The sequence below is a fragment of the Aegilops tauschii genome, chromosome 4, assembly GCF_002575655.3.
Source record: "Aegilops tauschii subsp. strangulata cultivar AL8/78 chromosome 4, Aet v6.0, whole genome shotgun sequence".
NCBI lineage: Eukaryota > Viridiplantae > Streptophyta > Magnoliopsida > Poales > Poaceae > Aegilops > Aegilops tauschii.
In genome coordinates, this window is record NC_053038.3 from 494,237,670 (window position 1) to 494,261,667 (window position 23,998).

Sequence of the window (23,998 nt, forward strand, 5' to 3'; positions counted from 1 at the left end):
TTGGTTTTGGGAAGGCGAATACATTGATTTATTGATAGAAAGAAACTTAATAGACGTTTGTGCACTCATGAGTACAATCGAAGGTAATGAAGCGGCTGCATGTGCAACTAGAGGGGAAGCAACGTCTACTTCTTTAGAACCAAAGAAGAAGAATGAAGAATGCAAGATCAAGAATCCGCAGATCAACAATGAGTGCATGGAGAAGATATTGCTTCAACTTAATAGACGTTCAAGATCAACAATGAGTGCATGGAGAAGAATGCAAGATCAAGAATCCGCAGATCAACAATGAGTGCATGGAAAATATATTGCTCATCTTGGTTTTGGGAAGGCGAATACATTGATTTATTGATAGAAAGAAACTTAATAGACGTTTGTGCACTCATGAGTACAATCGAAGGTAATGAAGCGGCTGCATGTGCAACTAGAGGGGAAGCAACGTCTACTTCTTTAGAACCAAAGAATAAGAATGAAGAATGCAAGATCAAGAATCCGCAGATCAACAATGAGTGCATGGAGAAGATATTGCTTCAACTAGTGGGAGCAGTTATGGAAGTTGGAAATCTTCTAAAATGCATAATTATGGTTCTTGTTTTCTTTGGTCTTGCTATTCTAGCAAAGATTTGGTGATGTCCTATGTATCCAATGTCGTTGAAAAAGCAAAGAAATGTATTATCTTGTGTCAAATTGAAGTGCAAATTTCAGATTTGCGGGCCGGCGGGAGCGGCGCCAGACCAGCCCCCGCAAAGCCGACCCTTAAAAGAGCATATTACGCGAAAATCCTTTTATACGGGTTCGTTTTGCGGGGTCTGCCTCTGCGGCCGTCCGACCTGGCCCGGCCCGCAAAGCCATTTTTTCGCGAACTGCCAACGCGTTTTGCAGGTCGGCGTTATGCGGGGTCTGCTAGAGATGCTCTAATGGATGGGTTCCCATTACAATCGCATTGTTTTATGACCAAAGTTGCGCCGCTAAAACTATACAGCTCAATCTTCGCTCTCCTCTTGGATCATGGAGGCTCCACGGATGGATAGATCCCTGTAGCTCATTAACGACTCTTGAACAGTCGGATGCAATACGAGCAATACTGGCATGCAGATCTTCAGCTAGAGATAATGCCTCCTTGCATGCCAAAGCTTTGAGCGTCGCTGGATCCGTAACACCCTCAAACACCACGGTAGAAGCACCCCAAATAACCCCCGCAAAAAAAAGCGCCCCAAATAATGGACTTGGTCATCTTGGCACACTACACCTCGGTTGGCCTACTTAACAATCGCGTTGTCCGCATTTAGCTTCGCGATTCCCAACCCTGGTGCTTGCCACTTGGTAACTGGCCTAACACGCCCTTGCCCGCCTCCTGTTTCCCTCCACCTACTTCCACATGATCCCAACCGGGCGAGAAATAGCATTTGCGTTGAGCTACTTTTTCTTTTGAGAAACATCTCTTCTTCATACTCATAATAATTACGGATACACTGATTTGGATCTAAGCTCGAAGAAAATACAAAGTAACACTGGTTGGGCTCAGCTCGTGGCTCACTGGCCTTAATGGGCCGTATCGCGTCAGTCCGACTGCGCCCGGCCCCTCTCTCCGTGGCCACTACATAGCGGCCCGCTTCAGCCTGGCCTGCCAGGTACAACAACCGTGCGCCGTGCGTGCCGAAGACTCCCCGCCGCCACCGCCCCCGCCTGCCTCCCCAGGCCATGTCATGACGGCGGTCCGACGGTGCACCGACCTCTCCTCTCTCCCCTCCCCCGCTCCCCTCCTCTCCCGCCTCAGCTCCGCCGCCTCGCGTCTCCTCCAGGTCAGTCGCCACGCCGCCTCCTCCCCCGTGCCCGTCTAGCATTCCGTCGAGCACCTCGCCGGCGGCGCACTTAAGCAATTTTTCGCTCTGTCTCTAACCCATCCATCGCTCTGCCACCTTCAGATGAGGAAGTACGGCTCGAGGAAGGAAGGCGGCGGCGGTCTGCGGAACGGGCGGTCCAGCTCCGCTTCAAGGCCAGGTAAATCATATCGATGCAGCTCGCCTTCCGCAGCTGTTGTGCAGCTGCACGGGTAGCTTGTTCTCGTTTAGCTTCTGTACTTATTAGTATCACATTCTCTCTGCACTGGTTTTTGGTGTATGGGAAGCACCCAGTTGTTCGTTTCGAGTAAAGATGTTCAAGTAAATCCTGACAAACAAATGTAAGCCATGTATGTCTATGCAAATTGACTTTATCAACTGTTATTCATGTGCAGGATCCATCGATCCTTCCTCGTGGAAATATTTTGACTCGAGAGCCGTTGGAATCCCCGCGGGCGCTATACCTCGCAATTGTATGGCTGTTCTACAAATGCTGAAACGAAAAGGTGCATAGAAGTCGCTTGGTTATTTATCCCCGTTTCAAAGCTAAGAGCTTTGGCACCACATTCATGTCATGCTTTTGCTTCTTAATACACCACTGTGCTAAAAAATAAACCACAGAATGTAAGAATGTATGCAGTACTCAAGGACAAAGTTGTTTTACAGGATTTGAAGCTTATCTTGTTGGGGGATGTGTGAGAGACTTGCTACTCAAAAGGGCGCCTAAAGATTTTGATGTGATCACCACTGCAAGTCTCAAAGAGGTTTCAGCTCATTCAAAGATCACACGTGTTCCTTTTTTCCAAAAATAATGATACCATTGTCCCATTGACGTGCTTCTGATTCTTTTCAGATTAAAGAACATGTTTTCTCACGTTGTTTCATCGTTGGCAATCGCTTTCCAATATGCCTTGTTAGATGGCGTGGTTCATTATTTGAGGTTTGTTATTCATAGGAACATTGGCATTTTGGATACTGGTTCTTAGAGCATTGTTGTCTAACCCTCGCTTGCTTATGTTTTCTTTTATTCTTACAGGTTTCAAGCTTCAAAACAAATACGACTCAAGTGAAAGGAAATGAAAATGTAAACTGCTCAGAAGATACAGATGGCCGTGATGGGGGGGATATTCTTCGCTGGAAGGATTCATTGAGAAGAGACTTTACAGTAAACAGGTAATATGTTCTGTAGGAAGTCTTGTACTTCAAATGCTCATCAAATGCAGTTTTTGTGAAATATCATGGGAGCTAAATTACTAACATTGTTTTAATGCTTGTATGGCAGCCTATTCTTTAATCCATTCAATCACAGAGTTTATGATTATGTGAATGGAGTAAAGGATCTAAGAAAAAACAAGGTAATAGTGAGTGAGAGTCTTCTCAGGCAGATTCAACCATGTCCTCGTCTACTTACCCTTTTCCTTCTGCTTAACTCCTTAAATCATCAATCAGGTGTGTACAGTGATTCCTGCCCATGTTTCTTTCAAGGAGGATCCTGGTAGGTGTTCAAGAATGTCCTTGATTTGTATTATCATTATCTATCCAAGACAAATTTTGATTCTAATTTCTTTCAGCCAGAATTTTGCGTGGCTTGAGAGTTGCTGCTCGCCTTGGCTTTCAGTTTTCCAGCGAAACTTCTACTGCAATACGTGATCTTTCTCCATCCATCATGGATATCGACAAGGTTTATCTCCCTGAAAGCGATGTGCAAACATATATATTTTCTCGTGTATTTTCTCTTTACGTTGATGACCTCATTTATTCTGCAGCCAAGGTTGGCTATGGAAATGAAATATATGCTATCTTATGGGGCGGCAGAGTCTTCGATTAGATTACTTAGAAAATATGGACTTCTCGATATTTTGCTGCCTTTTCAGGTAAGTTGAGCAATGCGGTCTCGTTGCTAGACAAGTAGATTTCTGGTCGTGACCACTTCTCTTTCAGCTTACTCATTATTGAATGCTCTTTGAATTTTAGGCAGCATATTTGTCAGATCAGTTAAAGGGCAAATCTAGTGACAGAGGGCTGATGCTCATGGTGAGTAACTCTGAAATGTGCCATGTTGTGTGGAAAATTGGATTCTAAATATAGTGCAAAATTTAAGCGCACACTTAACTCTAGTTTTGCTATTAGTGTGGGTACATATTCATATCTGTCAAAATGATGGGGCTGGCTTCGTTGCCCTGAGGTATTCCTCACCTTGGCAAAAGATGCTTCCATCAACACTCTATATTAGGTCTCTAGTCATCTGCAGTTACGGGCTTGTGGGGCTATCCACTGGGTTTATTTTTAATTAGATTGACTTATTGTACATCCCCAGTTTCTTTATTGCTGGGTTATTTGGTGAAAAGAACTGTTTTCCTGTGCACACGTCATGGCACTGGCAGAGTGTTGCCAATAACTAGATGATGTATCTGTCACTTTGACATCTTTCTATACTTTAGAACTACCACTTATCATGTTGCTTATTTCTGATGCTTTCTAAGTTGGTATTATATTTCAGCGGTACTTGATTCCCTTTTCAAATTGCTGTTGCCATGTGGTTGTCCTTCCCGTTAGTTCATGTGAAATTTGGATTTTAAGATTATGGCTTAATATGTTGTCTCCTGCTGTTGATTTCACTTGTGCAGAATCTATTGGCCAATCTTGACAAGTTCTTCTCCGCTGACCGCCCATGCCACTGCTCTTTGTGGTAAGAGTCCTTGAGTGCTGAATTCCATGTCTCGACTTGACTGTGCTTACGATTGTGGGTTTACTCAAGTTATACCAAGGGCAGTAAACCATACAGTGTTCCTTTGTTTGTACTTGCTAGTATTAAAATATGCTCCTCGGGAAGTGCTGGTACTAGATATACCAAGTACCAACCAGACAAGCCTAAAGTATATCTAGTAAAACTAATATACACATTTGCTGGCTCTGTTAAGGGCTGTTTTATCAGCATGGTGGGTGTGTACTTCCGTAATCTGGTGGTTGTTCTAACATTTGTTATCAGCTCATGTCATATACTAATATCATCACTTTAATTCCTGGGTTTCACATTAGAAGATAATCATGGTTTTGCTACATCACCATATTTATCTTCTTTACATTTTGGCACACAGTTTATTAGGCTATATCATCATAATCATGGCGTACTCCCTCCGTCCGAGTTTATTAAGCACCCTAGTATTTTGGATCAAACTTTGGCAATCTAAATATAACTCACAACATATGATTTATATGCTACAAAAAGTATGCCATTAGATTTGTGTTGAAAAGAAGATACCATATGATTTTTGTGACATTATATTCATACGTATTTTATTAGTTAACTTTATGGTCAAAGTTCAACACTAAATACAAGGAGGACCAATAAACCCGGATGGAGGGAGTAGTTTTCACTTTCAGTCTGGTTGAGTAGAGAAGACAAAGTGCATCTTTTATAATATCTGCATAGTACTCCGTACCACTGTCAGTGTGCATTTACGTTGTCCTCTTTTGTGCCTATACTAGCACCCATTATTCTGAGTAGGCAGACTGTTTTTTCTGTTTCTTTATTTGACAACCAAGTAGCATATCTTGACCCAATTTTCAGTCCTCGGTATGAATATTCTTTGTCACTCATGCTCCGGATATTTCATTCACTTGATATTATTTAACAGGCTAGCACTGTTGGCATTTCACAATGCATTGGTAAATTCTCCACAAGATGCCCAGGTAATCAAGGCTTTCGCTGCACTGATGCATTTTGGAACATGGGACAGCGCCATCGAGTTCCTGAACGAAGATGTTGGAGCACCAGTTACATATGTCCCAGAAGCTTTTGGGCTTTCTGGGGCCAAAGTGGATGATCTTATGGAACAGACATCACATCTAGCGTCACTAGTCAAATCTTCGGTTGATACATTGACATGTTTAAATACTCTCAAACAATCAGTGATCAGATATCCAGGGGCATCACAATTTTCAGGACTTGTAAGTACCGCTTTAGCATATCCTAATTCCCAACCATGCATCTTCACACCAGCAGTTCTTACCTTTTTATTGAATTTTCTGTTTTCCTGTTCTGGGAGCAACTTATGTTATTTTCCTGTTTCCAGGCTGAATCAGCAGTGCGTTTTGTGAAGCGCTTTTTAATTGCATCTTTAATCTTTAAATAGTTGTTTAGATTGTTTCTATGCTCTCAAATATTGGTATCATTTTATTATCACTTCCACACGTTTCTGTTTTACTGGGCAAATAGAAAAAGAAAACAGTGGTTGGGGCTCTTATTGATGGCACTTGAATCAATATTGCCTAGCCACTTAAGTTAACACACAGTACACTGATGAATCGCTGCCAGTTTTAACAAGAGAATATGCATGGATGTAGCAGAACAGTCGCTATATAGTTTAGTTAAATTGCTAATTGCCTTGTACTACCTCCGTCCCGTAATATAAGAACGTTTTTGATACTACACTAGTGTCAAAAGTGTTCTTATATTATGAGACGGAGGGAGTATATTTGTTCTCAAGTCAGTCGATAATCATCATGCATACTAAGATTTCTCGTGGGTCTGTTCCCAGGTTTTTGTATCAGCCAGGGAGAAGGGGAGAGTGTTGGGGATATTTAACGGCCTTGACTCTGACCTAACTTCATATGACAAGAGAAGAGGGATGCATGGGATTGACTATAAGTTGCTGGAAGACGGAGTTACTGCCGAGGTCCGATTTGTTCTCGGAAAAGTGATCATGGACACCATGAGTGCTGAGTCACCGTGTGCATCCACCGATGCTGCTGCTGCTTTGCCAAGGCCAGCGGCGGATGTTACTGATGCAGACCATCGTCCACTGTCCACGTTATTTCATAGTGGTGAATCAGAGTGAAGCAGCAACACCCCATCTGTTTTCATCAATGCTGGTAAGCACATTGAAGCCCTCAGATTTGATGGCGTGAAGTTCAGGATGGCCAATACGAACACAATGCTACGATTCTGTCGGTCATTGAACTTACCTTGGGAGGATGCCCTCCTGGTTGTGCAGAAGATCAAGCGTAGGCTGTAGACAAGATACATGTAAGGTTTATCTTGTTTAATTTCTTCCGTTTACTAGGCATGTAAGTGACGTGAGCTAGAGTTAGAGTGCTGTCAGCATGTGTGGTTGCATTTGCAAAGATTCAATAAGAAAGTGGGCTGAGCTTAGGGAAAATGGAGCTCTCCATTTTTATCAATTGCTTCTATGTTCATGCAGAAAATGAAAGGAAAGGCAGCCTACTGCTTCAGTTGTGTTCTAAGGACAAATTATGCTTCCCAGTGAACTTCCCTCCATTTCAAATTATAAGATGTTCTACGCCATCCAATCCAGATTAATTGTCACAGCTGTAATACAACTTTAGTACAAAGTTGTACTAAAGCTGCAACAATTAATTTGGATCGGAGGGAGTAACTTTTTTCTGAATCAGATCTATATAGACGCGTTTTAGTGTGTTTGTCCACTCATTTTCAATTTGTATGTAGTCTATATTGAAATATCCAAAACATCTTATAATTTCGGAGGTAGTACTAATTTCTCATCTTCAATTGTGGGGAATTCCATTGGTTAGTTTTGCCTAGAAAAGAGATATGTTTTGACTATTGTCGTGGATTTTAAACAGATAAAGGGTAAACGTTGGAGAGGTGTAGGTATAAACAGGAGGAAAAAAGAGAGAAGATGAGAAAACCAAGAAAATCAAATACCTAAACATAGGTAAGAAAGCTTAAGGATGGCACTTCAACAATCTACTAGTTCCCACGATAGTTTTGGTCGCGCAAATTTAGTTTGAATAAATTTACGGTAATGTTATAGCTGGGTGGGGGTGGCAAGGGGATGCATTTTTTGGCAGTTTTAGTTAGGAAGCGAGATCAAATGGTGGCAGTTCTGAAAAGAAATTGTCATGCGGTTCGAAAGAAATTGTCACTTCTCATACAACTAAAACTGCCATCACCCTAAAAAAAAACTGCCATCAAAACGTTCGTAAATGCCAACCCCTCCTAGCGAATGTTCGCCAGCTAAGAGGACCCATAAGTTTATTCTTAATATATGCATGCATATTTAGTTTAGACGTGAATTTGACTATTGCGTGCTAAAACAATTTCTCCTGTAAAATTTATTGTGGCCCTCCCGGAGGCTGGAAAATACATACGTGTACGCACATTCCGTATCCTATGCTCGAAGGCGGAAGTTCACGAAGACGTAAACCTGCCAGCTTCCACCTCCCTCCCCCCACCCCCCTGAAACGCTCTGGTAGTCTCCGTCGCGGAGATGGAGAACGCGGTGGTGCTCCGGGAGTGGTTCGACCGCGTCGACGCCGCCGGCACCGGCAACATCACGGCTCCTCAGCTCCAGGTTCTCCCTATCCCCTCACGCCCCCTACTCGTAAGCGCCTGCGACCAGAATTCGACCACTAACGCGCGAATCCGCTCTCCTCCCGCCAGAGCGCGCTCGCCGTGGGCAACCTCGACTTCCCCCTCTCCGTCGTGCAGCAGATGATCAGGTCCTCCTCCTCCTCCTCCTCTGTCCGCCGGGGCTTTCGCCTCGTGCGCTCTCCTCTGCCTAATTTATCCGATGACTCGAGCTCATTTGGGGATTGGGAGGGTCAATGATGATGATATATGTACTGTACTGTGCAGGATGTACGACTTCGATCGGAACGGCACCATGAGCTTCCAAGGTTAGCCGCTCCGGTTCTGCATGAACTTTACTACTCTAGGGATAGTTGACCATTGGCTCCATGCTGTGGTCACTTCGAAAGATGATCTGATTTTGACCCCGCTTGCTGTATCCCTTTGTACTTGCAGAGTTTTTGGCTCTTAACAAGTTCCTTCAGAAGGTACGGGGGATCTATGTTTCGATCTGTCATTTGTCTCTCCTTTAAAAAAACCGATAGTCTTGTGGCCATGGTACTTGAAGTTAGGTAAACAACTGAATTGTTAAGTAAATTAGTCTGTACTAAAGTTACACTATATGGTACGCTACACTACATTTCGGAGGAGTGAGCTTCATTGCAATACATTCTTAGTTCCATACTTCCTGTTTGAATCGATTGTTTATATGCTCTACTCCTTTTCAATTTGCAGGTGCAGGGTGTCTTCTCCACCCTAGAAAGGTATCCTGTTTCGTGAGTTTGCAGCCATGTGTGACATTCATACATTCATAAACTGTTCAAGTACCACTCTAAACTTTGTTACAGTTTGTATTTTTCTCGACTTTAGGTGTTCAGTATGTTTGTGCGTGTGTTTTGAGATACTATTCTTGTCTACTTTTCTTATCCTCTCCTTATTTTCAGGGGTCGTGGATTTCTCAGCCTTGAGGATGTGTATGAGGTGATATGTTATTTTCTCTAGTTTTGAGATGTACTGTCAACTGTATCCCGTATGAGCAACATTACAGGATTTTGTTTAATTCCCTCCATGTTCTATACAGGCGTTGATCAAACTCGGTTTCTCTTTGGATTCACCTGCCTTCTACACTGTCTGTGAGGTACTTCACTTTCATTGCGACTGCACGGTTGATTGTAGCATTATTCATGCCTAGCTTTAGAGGCTCTCCCAAAAGGCATCATGAGCTTGTGAGGAACTATTGCAGTGATACATTTGAAGGGTGAACCTGTCCAAATTTAAAACTTGAGATGAAGAAGTTATTTATCCTAAGATGCCTTTTCTTGCAAATTGGGGCATCTAGGTGTAAAACTAGTGTTCGTCGATCGCCCACCGTTGCTGTTCCAAAAACTAGTGTTGGTCGTTGAAGTACTAAGATGAGTTATATGACCATGGGTTTTCATATTTGAGCTTGAAATGGGTCATGCAACTGAGAAAATGCAGGTGGAAACTGAAGTCAACAGTGAATATAAAATGAAAAATTTGCAGTATATCCCTGGAAAAAAAAAACTTGCAGTATGACAGAACTTGAGAAAATGCTACTTCAGTATTCTTTAGTTCGTTCGTCCGACCATATCCATTTCCTAGTTACGCAGCCTAGAGGCCTTGGCTAGTACTTCTAGTAATGAATAAGTACCTGTAGCTGCATTTGTGCTTCTTATTCTTTAATTCATTTTGTTTAGCTAATTTCATACCTGTCTATTCTCAGAGCTTCGACAAGAGCAAGAAGGGGATGGTTCGTTTGGATGAGTTCATATCGATCTGCATCTTTGTGCAGTCAGCCCGGTATGCACAGCATGGTTCCGACGTGCATTTCAATGTTTCACAGTACACAGCTGCTGGACATCTTCTACTACTTTGCAACTAAAACCTAATTGTTGACTGGTCTGTGGTTACTTCATATACATTTAAATAACGAGGAACATTTTGCGGAAATGTGTTCAGTGATTTTGTCTCTCTCAAAGTACCATGTGCTAAATTTTACTCCGAATTACTGATGAAACATTTTCTTGGTTTCCAGTAACTTGTATAGTTCATTTGACACAACCAAGCAAGGGAAAGTGACGTTGGATTTCAACCAGTTCGTCTACTGCAGTGAGTTTCAGCCCCCCTGTATATACACAACTGCTTATATCTCATGCTCGTCAGAGTCTAGACAACCTTATTATTCCTCAAAGACAGATGAAAGGTTTTACCACCCTTGTTCACTAACTTGCATCTTTCCACATATTTCTACAGCGGCGAACTGCAGGATATAGCCGTATTGCCTGAAACTTGTAGTACATGGAAGACTAAAAAAGAAATGCCACCCTACACCGGAACCACATGTGAAAGAATGTTCTGGTGGCACATACATTTGGAAGTCCAAATTCCAAGTCATCATTTGGTTTATATTCGTAGTGTTCATCAGATATTATGTGATTTTATTTAATACCATCCAGGGCTGTATACAGAAACAAGAAAAATGAGAAGATGCTTATGCATGACTGTATGCTTTGTGATTCTGCATCTGAAACCCAGGAACAGTACCATGTTTCGATTATTATTCTCCCACTTTCTTGCTCCCCCTATCCTGCATGAACTCCAGGGTTGGAGAGTTGACCATTAGTTCCTCCATGATGTGGTGACTTGAAATGATGATTTGAATTATTATTAGTATATATTTTGGTTGGTACCCATAATATAAGAGCGTTTTTGACACTATATTAGTATACAGCCAGCCATGTCTGACATCCATAAATTGTTTTTTTAGGGGCATCCATAAATTGTTTTTTTGAAGCGTTTTTGGCATCCGTAAATTGTTCAAGTGCCATGCTCTGTCTGAAGCAATTTCTTCTACAAAGGCCTAGAAAAGCCCATCTGGCTACCGTGTCAAGGTCAAACTCTCGCCCACCCCCGAACCCCACAAAAAAACAAAACCCCGCTCGATCGCTCCCCCGATCCCCAACCATTCTCCGGCGAACCCGCCCCATCCGCCGTGCTTGGGTAGATAGATGGAGGGCCTGGCGGAGGCGGGGAGCGGCGGCCATCTCGCTCCTCTCCTCGACGGCGTCGGCGGCGGCCTGGACGCGGCCCTCCTCCGCCGCCTCTACGCCGGCCACTTCCTCGCCCGATGGGGCGCGCGGTACGTACGGCCAAGTGCCTTTCCGTCGCTTCAGCGATTAATCCCACCCTTATTCGATCGCATTCCATTCGCATCGCGTCGCGTCGCAGCATGTGGGAGTTCTCGGTGGGGCTGTACATGATCCGCGTGTGGCCGGGCTCGCTGCTCTTCGCCGCCGTCTACGGCGTCGTCGAGTCCGCCTTCGGGCCCATGGTCGGCACCCTCGTCGATAGCCTCACCTACCTTCAGGTTTCTTCTTTCACTCTTTGTTTCCAGATCACGAGAACTTTGCTCACTGAAGGACGTCCCTCACTGAACGAACTAGAAACAGAGCCCCTTTCCCGTATAAAAAACTGTTTTAGGGGGATTTTTTTGGCAAAAAAAAAACTACTCCAGCAGATCCTGTAAACGTGATTTCTTTTAGGGACCCCATACAATCAGCCCATGTGAGTGGGGACCCCGTACAATCAGCCCATGTGAGTGAGTGTAAAGAGCTGCGGAAACGATCAAAACAACGGGTAGGGTGTTTTGGATCTCGGCCTCCATGGAGATCGATTTTTTGTAAAATTCAAAATTCAAAATTTTTGGTTTCAAAAATCTGAAAAAATTTGTACATGTAAACAAGGATGTGAGGTGTGTGTGTGTAAAATTTTAGGATGAAATGAGTTGAAATGCGACCTGTACAAAAATGAAAAATGCATGGTCTGAAAGGATGAATAGTATCATGTGTTAAAAAGATCCAGATTTTTTTTTGCATAGACCTCATTTCAACGTATTTCATCCTGAAAATTTACACATGTGCATTATACCTTCATGTTTTGGATCTGTATTTTTTTTCACAATTTTTTGAAACGTGAAAATATAATTTTTCATGAATTTTGAAGTTTGCATTTGGAGGCTTCCATGGAGCTCGGCCTCCAAAAGCAATTTTCACAAAACAACAAGCTAGTTTTTCACAAGCACCAAACTATCCAATGTTCACCACAATAATATACTTGCAAGAGCAGCTCGCTACAACATCAATACCCCAACATAATCATCAACATATCAAACAATCCATGCATGTCATGTCTCCAATGTCAACACAAGCAACAAACATGAGCAATAGGTACCACTGGCAAGCAAACACTTGAGCAGCAACCATTACGACAAAAGGAACACCAAATCAAAGGGAGACACAATGATTTACGTGAAAACCCCTTGCGGGAAAAACCAGAGGCAACAACGAGCAATCTTCCACTATAGAAATGAATCAAGTACATGGTGAAATCCTCGCAAAAAGAAGTACATTGTGGAAGCCAACAAGGAAGGGAGGCTCCAAATCCTCAGTTTTAGTAATCAGATTTGGGTGAATCTGTAGATCAAGTGGCCCCACTTCCCTAACCTTGGAGCTATAACAAGAACCCAACTCCCCCTCTATGCAGGGGGAAAAGGTATTCCCGTAAACCTTTTCCTAAAGGTGTCACGTCAGCGTGCCGCCTCCGGCATCCGCCACGCCGCCACACCACCGTCATAAACCATTTTTCCGAGGATCCGTATAACCATTTTTAGGGAGAGTTTCTAGGGGGACTTGTTGGAGATGCTCTAACATAACTGCAGTGTCTAACTAAAACCTCCTCAAAGACGACCAATCATATATATTTAACCAAGTAATAAATCAATCATGAAAAGGGATTTACTAAACAATTGAGAATGTTAGGTTTCATGTAAATTATGTCAATACAAGTTAGTCATCCATATTGTAAAAACCGTCTCAGATTTATTACTTATCATAACAATGGTATTATGAAACAACCATCTTGAATATAAACTGATTATGTGAAAATGTGATTGTGATAAGCCTCATATATATGTGAATATTTTACAGAACTGTGTTGGATGAGCAGCCTTATTATGTGAGTTCTTGTAGTAGTGCATGGATGGGCCGACGAAGAGGAATTTCTTAATCAGGATTAACATTCGCCAGTAACTTAATATACATGGCTAAATGCAGGTTTTGGGCCTGTGGCTACTAGTTCAAAGCTTATCCTTCATCGTTGCTGGAATCTCCGTAACCGTACTGCTTGTGTACGATGACCTGAAAGTGACAAGCCTCCCGGTCTTCGTGGCTCTGGTCGTGGTCACCAACGTGTCCGGCGCGCTCGCGGCGCTCTCGACTCTCGCCGGAACCATACTGATCGAGAGAGAATGGTACACAATTCGAAACCCACAACTTAACTAGCTGCATTAGCTGTACGTACGTGTTGTTTGATGGCCGCGACGATGCATGCAGGGTGGTGGTGATGTGCGGCGGGCATCCGCCGGCGGTGCTGACCAGAACCAACTCGGCGATCCGGAGGATCGACCTGAGCTGCAAGCTTCTGGCGCCGGTGCTGTCGGGGTTCCTGATCAGCTTCGTGTCGGCGCAGGCCTCCGCGGTGGCGCTGGCGCTATGGAACGTCGCCTCGGTGTGGCTGGTGTACTGGCTCTTCGTGTCCGTGTACAACGGCGTGCCCGCTCTCGGCGCCAACAGCCTGGCAAGGGACGCGGCCGCGGCGGCGCCGGAGGCCGACGAGGCGGTGCAGGGTCACGGTCGGGACGCGTCGGACTGGAGCGAGAGGCTGACGACGCGGCTCTCAGTCCTGCCCTGCTGGGAGTCCTGGGCCGTGTACGCGAGGCAGGAGGTGTTGCTGCCCGGGGTTGCTCTCGCCATCCTCTACTTCTCCGTGCTAAGGTAATTGAGCACAGTTTACGGATACAACAAGAACTTACATTTGATTTTGATCTTGTTTCTGTTGCTGCTGCAGCTTTGGGACGCTGATGACGGCGACGCTGGACTGGGAGGGCATCCCGGCGTACGTGATCAGCCTGGCCCGGGGGTTCAGCGCCATGGTGGGCATCGCGGCGACGGTGGTGTACCCGGCCGCGCACGCGCGGCTGTCCACGCTCCGGACGGGGCTCTGGTCCATCTGGACGCAGTGGTGCTGCCTGCTGCTCTGCGTCGGCTCCGTCTGGGTGGGCGGCCGCGTGGCGTCGGCGTGGGTGCTCATGGCCGGCGTCGCCGCCTCGCGGCTCGGCCTCTGGATGTTCGACCTGGCCGTCACGCAGCTGATGCAGGACGGCGTTCCCGACGCGGACCGGTGCGCCGTCGGCGGCGTCCAGAGCTCGCTGCAGTCCGTGTTCGACCTGCTCACCTACGTCATGGGCATCATCGTCTCCGACCCCAGGGTACGCACGTTCGTGGTGTCTTTTGTTTCGTTCAGTTTGTGCTGCCAAACGGCGAGAGGAGTACGGTGGTAAACTGGTGATGATCTCCGTGTGCAACCAAATTATTATTACAGGATTTCGGGGAGCTCATCGCGCTGTCCTTCTTGCTGGTGACCTGCGCTGCGGCCATGTACACGCTGCACGTGTACCGCGTGCGGAAGCACCTGTTCCACCTCGACAAGATCTTCGCCAAGATGCAATAGCCATGATATCAGTATTGAAAATGAGAACATGCGTGTGCATGACTGTACGATTTGTAATTTTGTAGTAGCAGTAGTATAATGCCATGCTTAGATTATGGACCCTGACAAGTGTCATACGTGTGGCACGGCGTAATTCCGTCATGACATTTTTTTATGGCAAGTTTAGTCATCCGAGGATGACAACTTTAGTTGTGAAGTATGACAACTCTCTGTTTGGATAGCAAGTTTCAGTTTTTTAAGGGTTTGTTCTTTTCGGATAGCAATTTTAGTTGTAAAAAAAGGCGGCCTGACACTTATCATTTGGGTAGATTATTCTCCGACTTTCTTGTTTTCTGGATTTCAGTATTTTCTTCTGCAGTTAGAATTCCCGCCATCTCCCATAGCAAGGTTGCTGGCTCCAATCTCCAGAAACAGAAATTGAAAAGAAAAAAAACCGTGTTATTTGATGGGCCCAGGCTTCTTTCCATGAGTGTATGGATCAAATGCAAGGTCCAGTAAGCAAGCTCAGCTGCGAACCGTGGCCCACAGAACAGTCGTGTGCAGAGAGCTGAGCCTGAGCGGTCAGGCGAGCTCTCACCACTCACCTCCGTCTCCGGCCATGGCGACCATCTCCGCGGCTCTCTCCGTCTCCTTCCTCCCGCCCGCGGCCCGCCGCGCCGTCTCCACCGCCACCTCCTCCTCCCCGCGCGTCAAGGTAAGACACACACCGTCCGCACTTCCGAGCGCCGTCGTCGCGCCCTCTGATTCCGTGGTCCCCGCAGAGAGCCGCGCGGTTCAGGTGCTGCGCCCAGCCTCCTTCCCCGGAGCAGCAGGAGACCCCCGCGCCGCTGCCCTCTCCGCCGGAATTGCCTTCGTCCCTGTGGGGCGTCTCCACGAGCGCCTGGACAGCGGGAGTCGCGGGGCTGGGGCTCTTGGAGACCGGCTACCTCAGCTACCTCAAGCTCACCGGCTCCGAGGCCTTCTGCCCCGTCGCCGGGGGAGGCTGCGGCGACGTGCTCGACAGCGACTACTCCGTCGTCTTCGGTAATTTCCTCCCCCACTGCTCATGGGATTGAGGGCTACTTCTAGAAGTCGCACATTTGTACTGCTTCCGTTGTGCTTGCATTGTCAGTATGTACAAGGTAGGATTGTGTATTGAGGAGGATAAATAGTCAATTTCCTCTCTAGTCCGTACTGAGAGCTTAGCCACCTTCGAGATTCAGTGTGTATTCTGTTCCAAATCATGGTTGCAGATTCAGAATTTATACAACTATATGCATGATCTTCCCTTTTATCATTCCGTGATAGTGATTCGGCCAAACCTCGCGCTGTCGTGTCCTGATTTTTACTTACACATAACACAGTGCTACGGATGCTCACAATTGGTCTGTCTTTAATTCTGTATGTAGGGATCCCTCTTCCATTAGTTGGTATGGTGACATATGGTGTGGTGACTGCACTTTCTCTGCAAGAAAACGGAGAGGAGTTACTCCCTGGACTCGATGACTTGGATATCCGCCTAACCTTGCTTCTGCTTGCTACTTCACTGGCTACTGCGAGTGCTTATTTTCTTTTCATCCTGAACACCAAATTTGTCGGGACGTCTTGCTTATACTGTCTATCGTCAGCATTTATCTCCTTCACATTATTTTTCATCAGACTGAAGGTGTGTGCTTTTCTGAAACATAACAGCGCATTCCTCTTCTTCATTTAGATCTTTTGGTAATCAAGTAGCCCGTCCAACTGACCTTGTGCTCCAAGGAATTGTTGCAGGACATTGGCTTGGCACGTATCCAAAAGTTTGTTGGTCTTCAGTTAGCTGTAGCTGTCATTGTTGCTCTTGCTTTAACAAACTCATATAGTTCGGCTACTACTCAATTAAAGGGGTGAGACTTCCTCTCACATTGGTTAATAACGTTGAATGATGGGATTGCCACAGCGAAAATACAAATTATAAGGCGTCTTTTTTACCATTTACTTGGAAGTTTCATCGAACGTGCCACAAAACGTTACATTTTACTCTCTATTATGGTTGTATGTTTCATATCCCATAGTGAATTTCTCTTTTGGACAACCATTTTACTTTTCCTTTTTTAATTAGGAACCAGCCATTTTGATTTGAGGTCAATGTGAATTTTAGTCTGCGTAGTTCGTTTCCTTTAATATCATCGCAAGTGACTAATAGACTTTCTTTTTCCTTCATTTTATGCAGCACAGGTGATTTTGTATTAGAGCCATACAAAACAGAGGTAACATCAGAATCAACCCCTTTTGCTATTTCACTGGCAAGACATCTACATTCTATAGGTGCTAAGATGTATGGAGCATTCTGGTGTACTCACTGCAATGACCAAAAACAAGTATGAGTTCTTTCATCTTCCTTGAATCAACAGCTTTTAATAGTTACTACCACAGTACCTGATTGTTGCGGTGCTAGATCTCCAAAAATGAAGCAGAGCAAAATCAATCAAGACCTACTTTATAATTCTTACCATATGGTCATGCAGTTGTTTGGTCGTGAAGCTATGGAAATTCTGGATTATGTGGAATGCTTCCCTAATGGAGCCGGTAAGGGGAAGAAAATGGCCAACGAATGTGTAGCCACTGGTCTGGAAGGTTTTCCAACATGGGTCATCAACGGGAAGGTACTCCCCATAACTTGGATGTTTCCATTAAAGTTCAAGTCCATGATGTTACCCATTCAGCGTTTTATGTTGAGGCACGATTTAAGTTCTTGGTGCACACGTGCATTTCTGCCAGTATTGGGCACACACTGAATCTGTAGCTTATCCTCAGATGACATCCTCTGTTTTACTTCGTAGTTGCACGCATCTAGCTTTAGTTTTCCACATATGATGTTGTCGGTCACTACACTACGTCGTGGCTTGCCCATGCTTCCTAAGATGATGAAAGCACTATGCTTCCTATGTGTTCACGAACTGACTATGTACCTCCCTTCCACTCAGCTCCTGAGCGGCGACCAGGAACTCTCAGTCCTCGCAGAAGAATCCGGTTTTGTCTCCGAGAGCCCCGAGCAATCCTGAGGCCATGGACCTCGACGAGCAGAAGCACCCCACCGATTCGAAGTGCAGAAATCGAGAGCTCTCTAGAGGCAAGGACCTGAAGCTTGTGGTAGTTAACAGCAATGCCACAAAAATCTCATCCGAGCTTCAGATGAGGTGCATTCCAATGGTGCATAAATAGATTATACTACTAAATACAACCACTAACCACTGTGATACTATGTAAAAAAAAAACATATTTGTTCCACCGTCGAATGGTGCGGAAGGAGCATCGAACCCGGGGGTGAATGTACTACGACATTTTTGTAGAGCCTGTAGTTTGTGCTGTGAAACTTGTAGTCCTGGGAAACCACACAGTTTTCGTAGTTCTCGAGTGATACTTTGCACTTGGACATTTGTAGTCCTGGGGAAGGACACTGTGTGTGCCCTCCACCCTTTGAGACGAAGAGTTTCTGCTCTCTGGGCGCATATGGGAATTCCTGAGCTCCACAGCGTCGATAGTTGAGCCATTAATACTTTGTTGGTGAAACTGAATTTTCTGCCTGATATGTGCAGAAAGTCAGAAACACAAGGAAATGGTCTAATTCTTGCAGCAACTGAAGCAAAGCCGTCTCCGTTCCCCAAAACATATGGATATGCAAATTCACTCGTGTCTGGAAAAAATATGTGAGCGTGTAAAGTGTGCATACTCATGTTTCTGGCAAAAGGAGAAATAAAGACTGAATGATCTTTATTTCTAGCTTAAGAAATTCGACATATGCACTTCGGGGTCGCGGAAAATGTAGCGAGAGGGAGGGAGGGAGCATGGCACACTTGGGGGTTTCAGAAAAAAAAAACTGAACTTTGTTTGGACAACTATATATAGAAGATAGCCACTCTGGTTCTAAAAACGGAGAAAACTATAGGATTTCTTAGAAAAGTTTTGAAGGATTGTGAAAAGCATGGCACAAATGCACTGTGGCGCTTTATTCAGCAGAAACCTTTATTTTTCTTGCTTTATTAAGGTTATTTTCTGCAGAAGAGACATACACAGCTGGTGCTGCTCTCCGATCTCCAGCACGTTTGTTGTTTGACACGGGCGCCGATGACTTGCGCCTGCGTCCAGCACAACGCCTTGCACAAGGCGTCGAAACAGAATGGCATCGTCGAAACCCGGTATCTGCAATCCTCTGCACGCAGACACCACATTATTACATTAAAAGAAAAAGGAAACAACACATTATTACATTACATGTGTAATTGTAAATATCCACGCATCAGTTAATTATTAGTTTGGTTTCTCGTAGCCTCATACCGTGAGCAAAGAAGAGAAAAACATGCTAGACCCTAGATGTGGGGGAGGAAAAAACATAAGGCCATAAGGGGTGTGTTTGGTTCTCTGCATGAATTTGGGCCTCCTGCATCTGTGATTTGGTTGAGTATGGCTGAGTAAATATAGACAGTAAACCATGTTCTGCAATGCGTTTGGTTGCTCACAAAGCTCCAGGCTGCATGAGAGCACAACAGACGTACGACGTTTGGTTACAAGTCTTTGCTCACCAGATAAAACTTACTATTGTTTGGTTACGTGTAAGACATACAGTGTGGTTACATCTTTTTTGAGTGGTGAGGTTACGAGCACACACAGTCATAGGCACACCACTTTCAACAAGCATACACACAATCATAGACACACCACTTTCAACAAGCGTACGCATGACTACATTAACAAGCATACACATAGCGACACAATCATAGGCATAATAGTGACAAGCAAACATACGCATAGCCACACAATCGTAGGCATAATGGTTCAGGACCGACAGACTAACAAACAAATATTACAACTCTTGGATCATGACAAGTTGAGTCATGATGGCCGCACTTGACCACCACGCCTGCGTCGGAAATGTTGAACACGATGAACTTGAAACTAACAATAGTCAGGACCTATGGCAAAGCAAACCCACCCTTGATCCATGGCATGCCTCCCGTTGACATCTCGGAGCCTGACCCTTTAGTTACAGGCGGTGTTCGTCCTCAGTACAATTTACTGATGGTTCCCATGTGTTCATGGAAGGCATCATGGATTAGAAGTAAGCACCTTGCAGAAGTGGGATGGATCTACGTCCTCATGTAAGCGGCCGATATTTTCATCCTCCCCTAACTCCTCTTTGAACTGTTGCCTTCTACTACAACCTTGCCCTTGGAACAGCTGCCCGAAGCATCATTTTCAATGACCAACTTGTCGGAAGGGTAATGCAATGAAGAACATTAGGCTCAACACACCATCGAACTACAATGTGTAGGATCATAACAATGTGTATGTCACGGGTGATGATCCTCATTGCTTGCTGTCATATAGAAGGAGAGAGGTGGTACAAGGATCAGAACTACAATGTGCAGAACCAACCCTCATACCAACGATCACCCTAATACATGGACTGCACATCAATGAAGATCATTGCTCAAGACTGTCCAAGTTAAATTGTCCCCCAATTTAGATTGATATACCCCCTAATAGAACTTAGCTTCCCACAAATATAACCCTAAATTTACACCCAAATTGAGCCCTATCAACCCCTAAATGGAGGCCTGTAAAACCCTAAACCGGATGCTAAATCGAACCCTAAATCCGGCAGGGTAGGGCTTATCGCCATGCGGAAGGTCGCCATGCAAATCTTCCCACCGCCAATAATCAAAACGCTACCTGTGAGGGAGTGGTGGCATAGACAGGGGAGAGTGAGCGGTGAGAGAGGGATGAGGGGATTTATGGCGCGGTTTCGAGAAACTATGCACCGTCTCCCTCTCGTCCCCGCATGTGCAGCCGTGTGGCCTCTTTGTGTTGGGGAACGTAGTAATTTCAAAAAAATTCCTACGCACACGCAAGATCATGGTGATGCATAGCAACGAGAGGGGAGAGTGTGTCCACGTACCCTCGTAGACCGAAAGCGGAAGCGTTATGACAACGCGGTTGATGTAGTCGTACGTCTTCACGATCCGACCGATCCAAGTACCGAACGCACGACACCTCCGAGTTCAGCACACGTTCAGCTCGATGACGTCCCTCGAACTCTGATCCAGCCGAGCTTTGAGGGAGAGTTCTATCAGCACGACGGCGTGGTGACGATGATGATGTTCTACCGACGCAGGGCTTCGCCTAAGCACCGCTACGATATTCTCGAGGTGGATTATGGTGGAGGGGGGCACCGCACACGGCTAAGAGATCCAAGGGATCAATTGTTGTGTCTAGAGGTGCCCCCTGCCCCCGTATATAAAAGAGGGAGGGAGAGGCCGGCCCTAGAGGGGGCGCGCCAAGTGTGGGGAGTCCTACTAGGACTCCTAAGTCCTAGTAGGATTCCCCTTTCCTTTCCGGAGTAGGAGAGAAGGAAAGAGGGGGAGAGGGAGAAGGAAAAGGGGGCTGCACCCCTTGTCCAATTCGGACCAGAGGGGGGGCGCGCGCCTCCTTCCTTTTGTCCTCTCTCCACTATTCCCATATGGCCCAATAAGGCCCAGTACTTCTCCCAGTGAATTCCCGTAACTCCCTGGTACTCCGAAAATACCCGAATCACTCGGAACCTTTCCGATGTCCGAATATAGTCGTCCAATATATCGATCTTTACGTCTCGACCATTTCGAGACTCCTCGTCATGTCCCCGATCTCATCCGGGACTCCGAACTACCTTCGGTACATCAAAACACATAAACTCATAATACAAATCGTCACAGAACTTTAAGCGTGCGGACCCTACGGGTTCGAGAACTATGTAGACATGACCGAGACACGTCTCCGGTCAATAACCAATAGCGGAACCTGGATGCTCATATTGGCTCCTACATATTCTACGAAGATCTTTATCGGTCAAACCGCATAACAACATACGTTGTTCCCTTTGTCATCGGTATGTTACTTGCCTGAGATTTGATCGTCGGTATCTCAATACCTAGTTCAATCTCGTTACCGGCAAGTCTCTTTACTCGTTTCGTAATACATCATCTTGCAATTAACTCATTAGTCACAATGCTTGCAAGGCTTATAGTGATGTGCATTACCGAGAGGGCCCAGAGATACCTCTCCGACAATCGGAGTGACAAATCCTAATCTCGAAATACGCCAACCCAACAAGTACCTTCGGAGACACTTGTAGAGCACCTTTATAATCACCCAGTTACGTTGTGACGTTTGGTAGCACACAAAGTGTTCCTCCGATAAACGGGAGTTGCATAATCTCATAGTCATAGGAACATGTATAAGTCATGAAGAAAGCAATAGCAACAAACTAAACGATCAAGTTCTAAGCTAACGGAATGGGTCAAGTCAATCACATCATTCTCCTAATGATGTGACCCCGTTAATCAAATGACAACTCATGTCTATGGCTAGGAAATATAACCATCTTTGATCAACGAGCTAGTCAAGTAGAGGCATACTAGTGACACTCTGTTTGTCTATGTACTCACACATGTATTATGTTTCCGGTTAATACAATTCTAGCATGCATAATAAACATTTATCATGAAATAAGGAAATAAATAATAACTTTATTATTGCCTCTAGGGCATATTTCCTTCACTTTGCGCTCGCTCGTGCTTGACTCACTAGAAACGGTCGATTCGGCCATTACTCCAAAGCCATGCTCTGGGCTGCTTTGAGTAGCGTGCTATGCAAGCCTAACCGCACGCGCATGTAACCAAATGACCAAAGTTACCTTCCCAGGATTTGGCTGGAGAGGATGTGGGCAACCAAACACGCCCAAGGTAGCATGTCTGGCGTCCAAGTAGTAGTATATGATGTGATGGTTTCCTCAGAAACCTCGGGGATGGAATGGGTGGAGAGCATGTCAAATACACTGGTTGGATGGTAGTAATAATTATCAGGATTAATTATAATTCTCCCAAATCTTAGTGGGTTTGCAGTTTAATTTTTTGTGATTCGTACTTATCGAGCCAGTTTTTTTTAAGGGAAAAGCTTTTTTTAAAGAAAAATACAACAGAGGAGCATCTTAGATCCTATAATTACAATGGAAATACAACATGACATAAAATGATTAATAATAATAAAATCACATAAAAAACCATACTAAAACAACACATGCATTAGTTTTTTTAGCAGGGCACACATGTTGCCTTAGTTATTTGCTTCAGCCTCTCGTGTATAACGCCGTGCAAAGAAGCGAAAAACAAGTTAGAGAGAGAGAGAGAGAGACATACCGGCAACGGCGCAGTAGAATTTCTGTTTAACACAAGTACAAGGAGGAGGAAACAGAGAACCACATGCCGGGCATCCATGGTGATGGAAGTGATAGTTTCTTTCTTATATCAAACCTAAGGGAGAAGCCGCCAATAGTATCTCCAAGAAAATGATATGCATATATCTGTCACCGGTTATAAACAAGTCTACGTCATCAGATAAAATCTGCCAGGCAATTAATATTTTATCAAATAGCACCATGCGATTAGTTTCTATCAAATATCAACATCTAATTATATTTCACCATATATCTACATGCAATTAACATCCTGCCTTTTTTATAGTGAACTAATATCCTACTACCTATATAGAGAGTCTTCGCATGCTCTTGTTAAACATTTTTAGTCGGAATGATTGCATCTATCTTTAAGATACGATGAATGCTTACTATATATCTTTGAGATTTGAGATACGCTGGACGGTACCCCGAGAATGGATGGATGGCCACACTGGTGGCTGGTTAGCATCTCCCCGTTCTTGGCCATCAATATAATTAATCCATCATGTCTGTATTGATATTGTTGCTAATAGAGTGAAATGCGTCATTAGTCCATGAACTCAAATTGATTGCACACTTTAGGCCAACAACTCAAGAAGTGATCGAATTTGGTCCGCAAACTCGTTGATTTGATCAAATTAGGCCAAAACCGGCCCGAGAGTAAAAAAACCGGCCACGCAGATGCCATGTCATCGTTCCGTTGACCATTCATGAGTTCACTATTTTTACAGGGGTGTATCTGCAAATTGACCGATTTTTTTTAAAACCATCCTAAGGGCGTATATAGACTGAAAAAGTATTGAAAAAAACCTTGCATCGCCCAGTACTTGAACTTGGGTCGACCGGAATTTTGATTGCCTCAGTGACCACCGCACCTACACCGCACACGCACAATAAATTTCAGCCTACTGCATATGTACGTAGAATCAGGAGAGAGAGAAAAACAGAAGATCCCTCCAGATCGTTTTTCAATCATGCGATCCCTTTCCTTCTGTTTCGCTTGAC

The 23,998-nt window shown here is 44.8% G+C and overlaps 4 protein-coding genes across 6 annotated transcripts; all 4 read left to right on the forward strand.

Moving 5' to 3' along the window:
• The first annotated feature begins 1,628 nt into the window (after window positions 1-1,628).
• On the forward strand, window positions 1,629-7,003 carry LOC109750386 (uncharacterized). Its single transcript, XM_020309349.4, has 14 exons — window positions 1,629-1,802; window positions 1,926-2,001; window positions 2,237-2,347; window positions 2,508-2,605; window positions 2,695-2,781; window positions 2,878-3,014; window positions 3,124-3,196; window positions 3,291-3,336; window positions 3,413-3,522; window positions 3,608-3,715; window positions 3,816-3,875; window positions 4,469-4,530; window positions 5,480-5,792; window positions 6,383-7,003. Exons 1-14 carry the CDS (start codon window positions 1,707-1,709, stop codon window positions 6,680-6,682), a joined length of 1,677 nt encoding a protein of 558 aa, XP_020164938.1. The 5' UTR covers window positions 1,629-1,706; the 3' UTR covers window positions 6,683-7,003.
• LOC109750398 (uncharacterized) lies at window positions 6,916-10,756 on the forward strand. Its single transcript, XM_020309356.4, has 10 exons — window positions 6,916-8,179; window positions 8,269-8,327; window positions 8,464-8,504; window positions 8,632-8,663; window positions 8,911-8,939; window positions 9,120-9,156; window positions 9,257-9,313; window positions 9,920-9,996; window positions 10,232-10,305; window positions 10,450-10,756. The coding sequence occupies exons 1-10, from the start codon at window positions 8,096-8,098 to the stop codon at window positions 10,467-10,469; spliced, it is 510 nt and encodes a 169-aa protein (XP_020164945.1). The 5' UTR covers window positions 6,916-8,095; the 3' UTR covers window positions 10,470-10,756.
• A 343-nt stretch (window positions 10,757-11,099) lies between these two features.
• On the forward strand, window positions 11,100-15,002 carry LOC109750373 (solute carrier family 40 member 1). Of its 2 annotated transcripts, XM_020309337.4 has the most exons (6): window positions 11,100-11,335; window positions 11,425-11,563; window positions 13,308-13,504; window positions 13,587-14,027; window positions 14,101-14,521; window positions 14,635-15,002. In XM_020309337.4, exons 1-6 carry the CDS (start codon window positions 11,205-11,207, stop codon window positions 14,761-14,763), a joined length of 1,458 nt encoding a protein of 485 aa, XP_020164926.1. In that variant the 5' UTR covers window positions 11,100-11,204; the 3' UTR covers window positions 14,764-15,002. The 2 variants fall into 2 exon arrangements, with proteins under 2 accessions (XP_020164926.1, XP_040243519.1); XM_040387585.2 differs by lacking the exon at window positions 11,425-11,563 and having other exon boundaries at window positions 11,181-11,335.
• Window positions 15,003-15,242: 240 nt separating this feature from the next.
• On the forward strand, window positions 15,243-18,159 carry LOC109750375 (thiol-disulfide oxidoreductase LTO1). 2 transcript variants are annotated; one of them, XM_020309339.4, is made up of 7 exons: window positions 15,243-15,457; window positions 15,525-15,786; window positions 16,152-16,408; window positions 16,504-16,628; window positions 16,955-17,102; window positions 17,250-17,387; window positions 17,709-18,159. In XM_020309339.4, the coding sequence occupies exons 1-7, from the start codon at window positions 15,362-15,364 to the stop codon at window positions 17,784-17,786; spliced, it is 1,104 nt and encodes a 367-aa protein (XP_020164928.1). In that variant the 5' UTR covers window positions 15,243-15,361; the 3' UTR covers window positions 17,787-18,159. The 2 variants fall into 2 exon arrangements, with proteins under 2 accessions (XP_020164928.1, XP_020164929.1); XM_020309340.4 differs by having other exon boundaries at window positions 16,516-16,628.
• Window positions 18,160-23,998: the final 5,839 nt, after the last annotated feature.

What these genes read in the sequence shown, in the direction of transcription:
- LOC109750373 (XM_020309337.4), top strand. Translation starts at nt 11,205, where the DNA reads ATGGAGGGCCTGGCGGAGGCGGGGAGCGGCGGCCATCTCGCTCCTCTC. An exon ending in CTCGCCCGATGGGGCGCGCG is followed by an intron (nt 11,336 to 11,424) that starts GTACGTACGGCC and finishes GTCGCGTCGCAG; the next exon opens with CATGTGGGAGTTCTCGGTGG. An exon ending in ATACTGATCGAGAGAGAATG is followed by an intron (nt 13,505 to 13,586) that starts GTACACAATTCG and finishes CGATGCATGCAG; the next exon opens with GGTGGTGGTGATGTGCGGCG.
- LOC109750375 (XM_020309339.4), top strand. Translation starts at nt 15,362, where the DNA reads ATGGCGACCATCTCCGCGGCTCTCTCCGTCTCCTTCCTCCCGCCCGCG. An exon ending in GCTACTACTCAATTAAAGGG is followed by an intron (nt 16,629 to 16,954) that starts GTGAGACTTCCT and finishes CATTTTATGCAG; the next exon opens with CACAGGTGATTTTGTATTAG. An exon ending in ACTGCAATGACCAAAAACAA is followed by an intron (nt 17,103 to 17,249) that starts GTATGAGTTCTT and finishes ATGGTCATGCAG; the next exon opens with TTGTTTGGTCGTGAAGCTAT.
- LOC109750398 (XM_020309356.4), top strand. Translation starts at nt 8,096, where the DNA reads ATGGAGAACGCGGTGGTGCTCCGGGAGTGGTTCGACCGCGTCGACGCC. An exon ending in CGGCACCATGAGCTTCCAAG is followed by an intron (nt 8,505 to 8,631) that starts GTTAGCCGCTCC and finishes TTGTACTTGCAG; the next exon opens with AGTTTTTGGCTCTTAACAAG. An exon ending in CAACCAGTTCGTCTACTGCA is followed by an intron (nt 10,306 to 10,449) that starts GTGAGTTTCAGC and finishes ATATTTCTACAG; the next exon opens with CGGCGAACTGCAGGATATAG.
- LOC109750386 (XM_020309349.4), top strand. Translation starts at nt 1,707, where the DNA reads ATGACGGCGGTCCGACGGTGCACCGACCTCTCCTCTCTCCCCTCCCCC. An exon ending in CCATCATGGATATCGACAAG is followed by an intron (nt 3,523 to 3,607) that starts GTTTATCTCCCT and finishes TTTATTCTGCAG; the next exon opens with CCAAGGTTGGCTATGGAAAT. An exon ending in CCATGCCACTGCTCTTTGTG is followed by an intron (nt 4,531 to 5,479) that starts GTAAGAGTCCTT and finishes ATTATTTAACAG; the next exon opens with GCTAGCACTGTTGGCATTTC.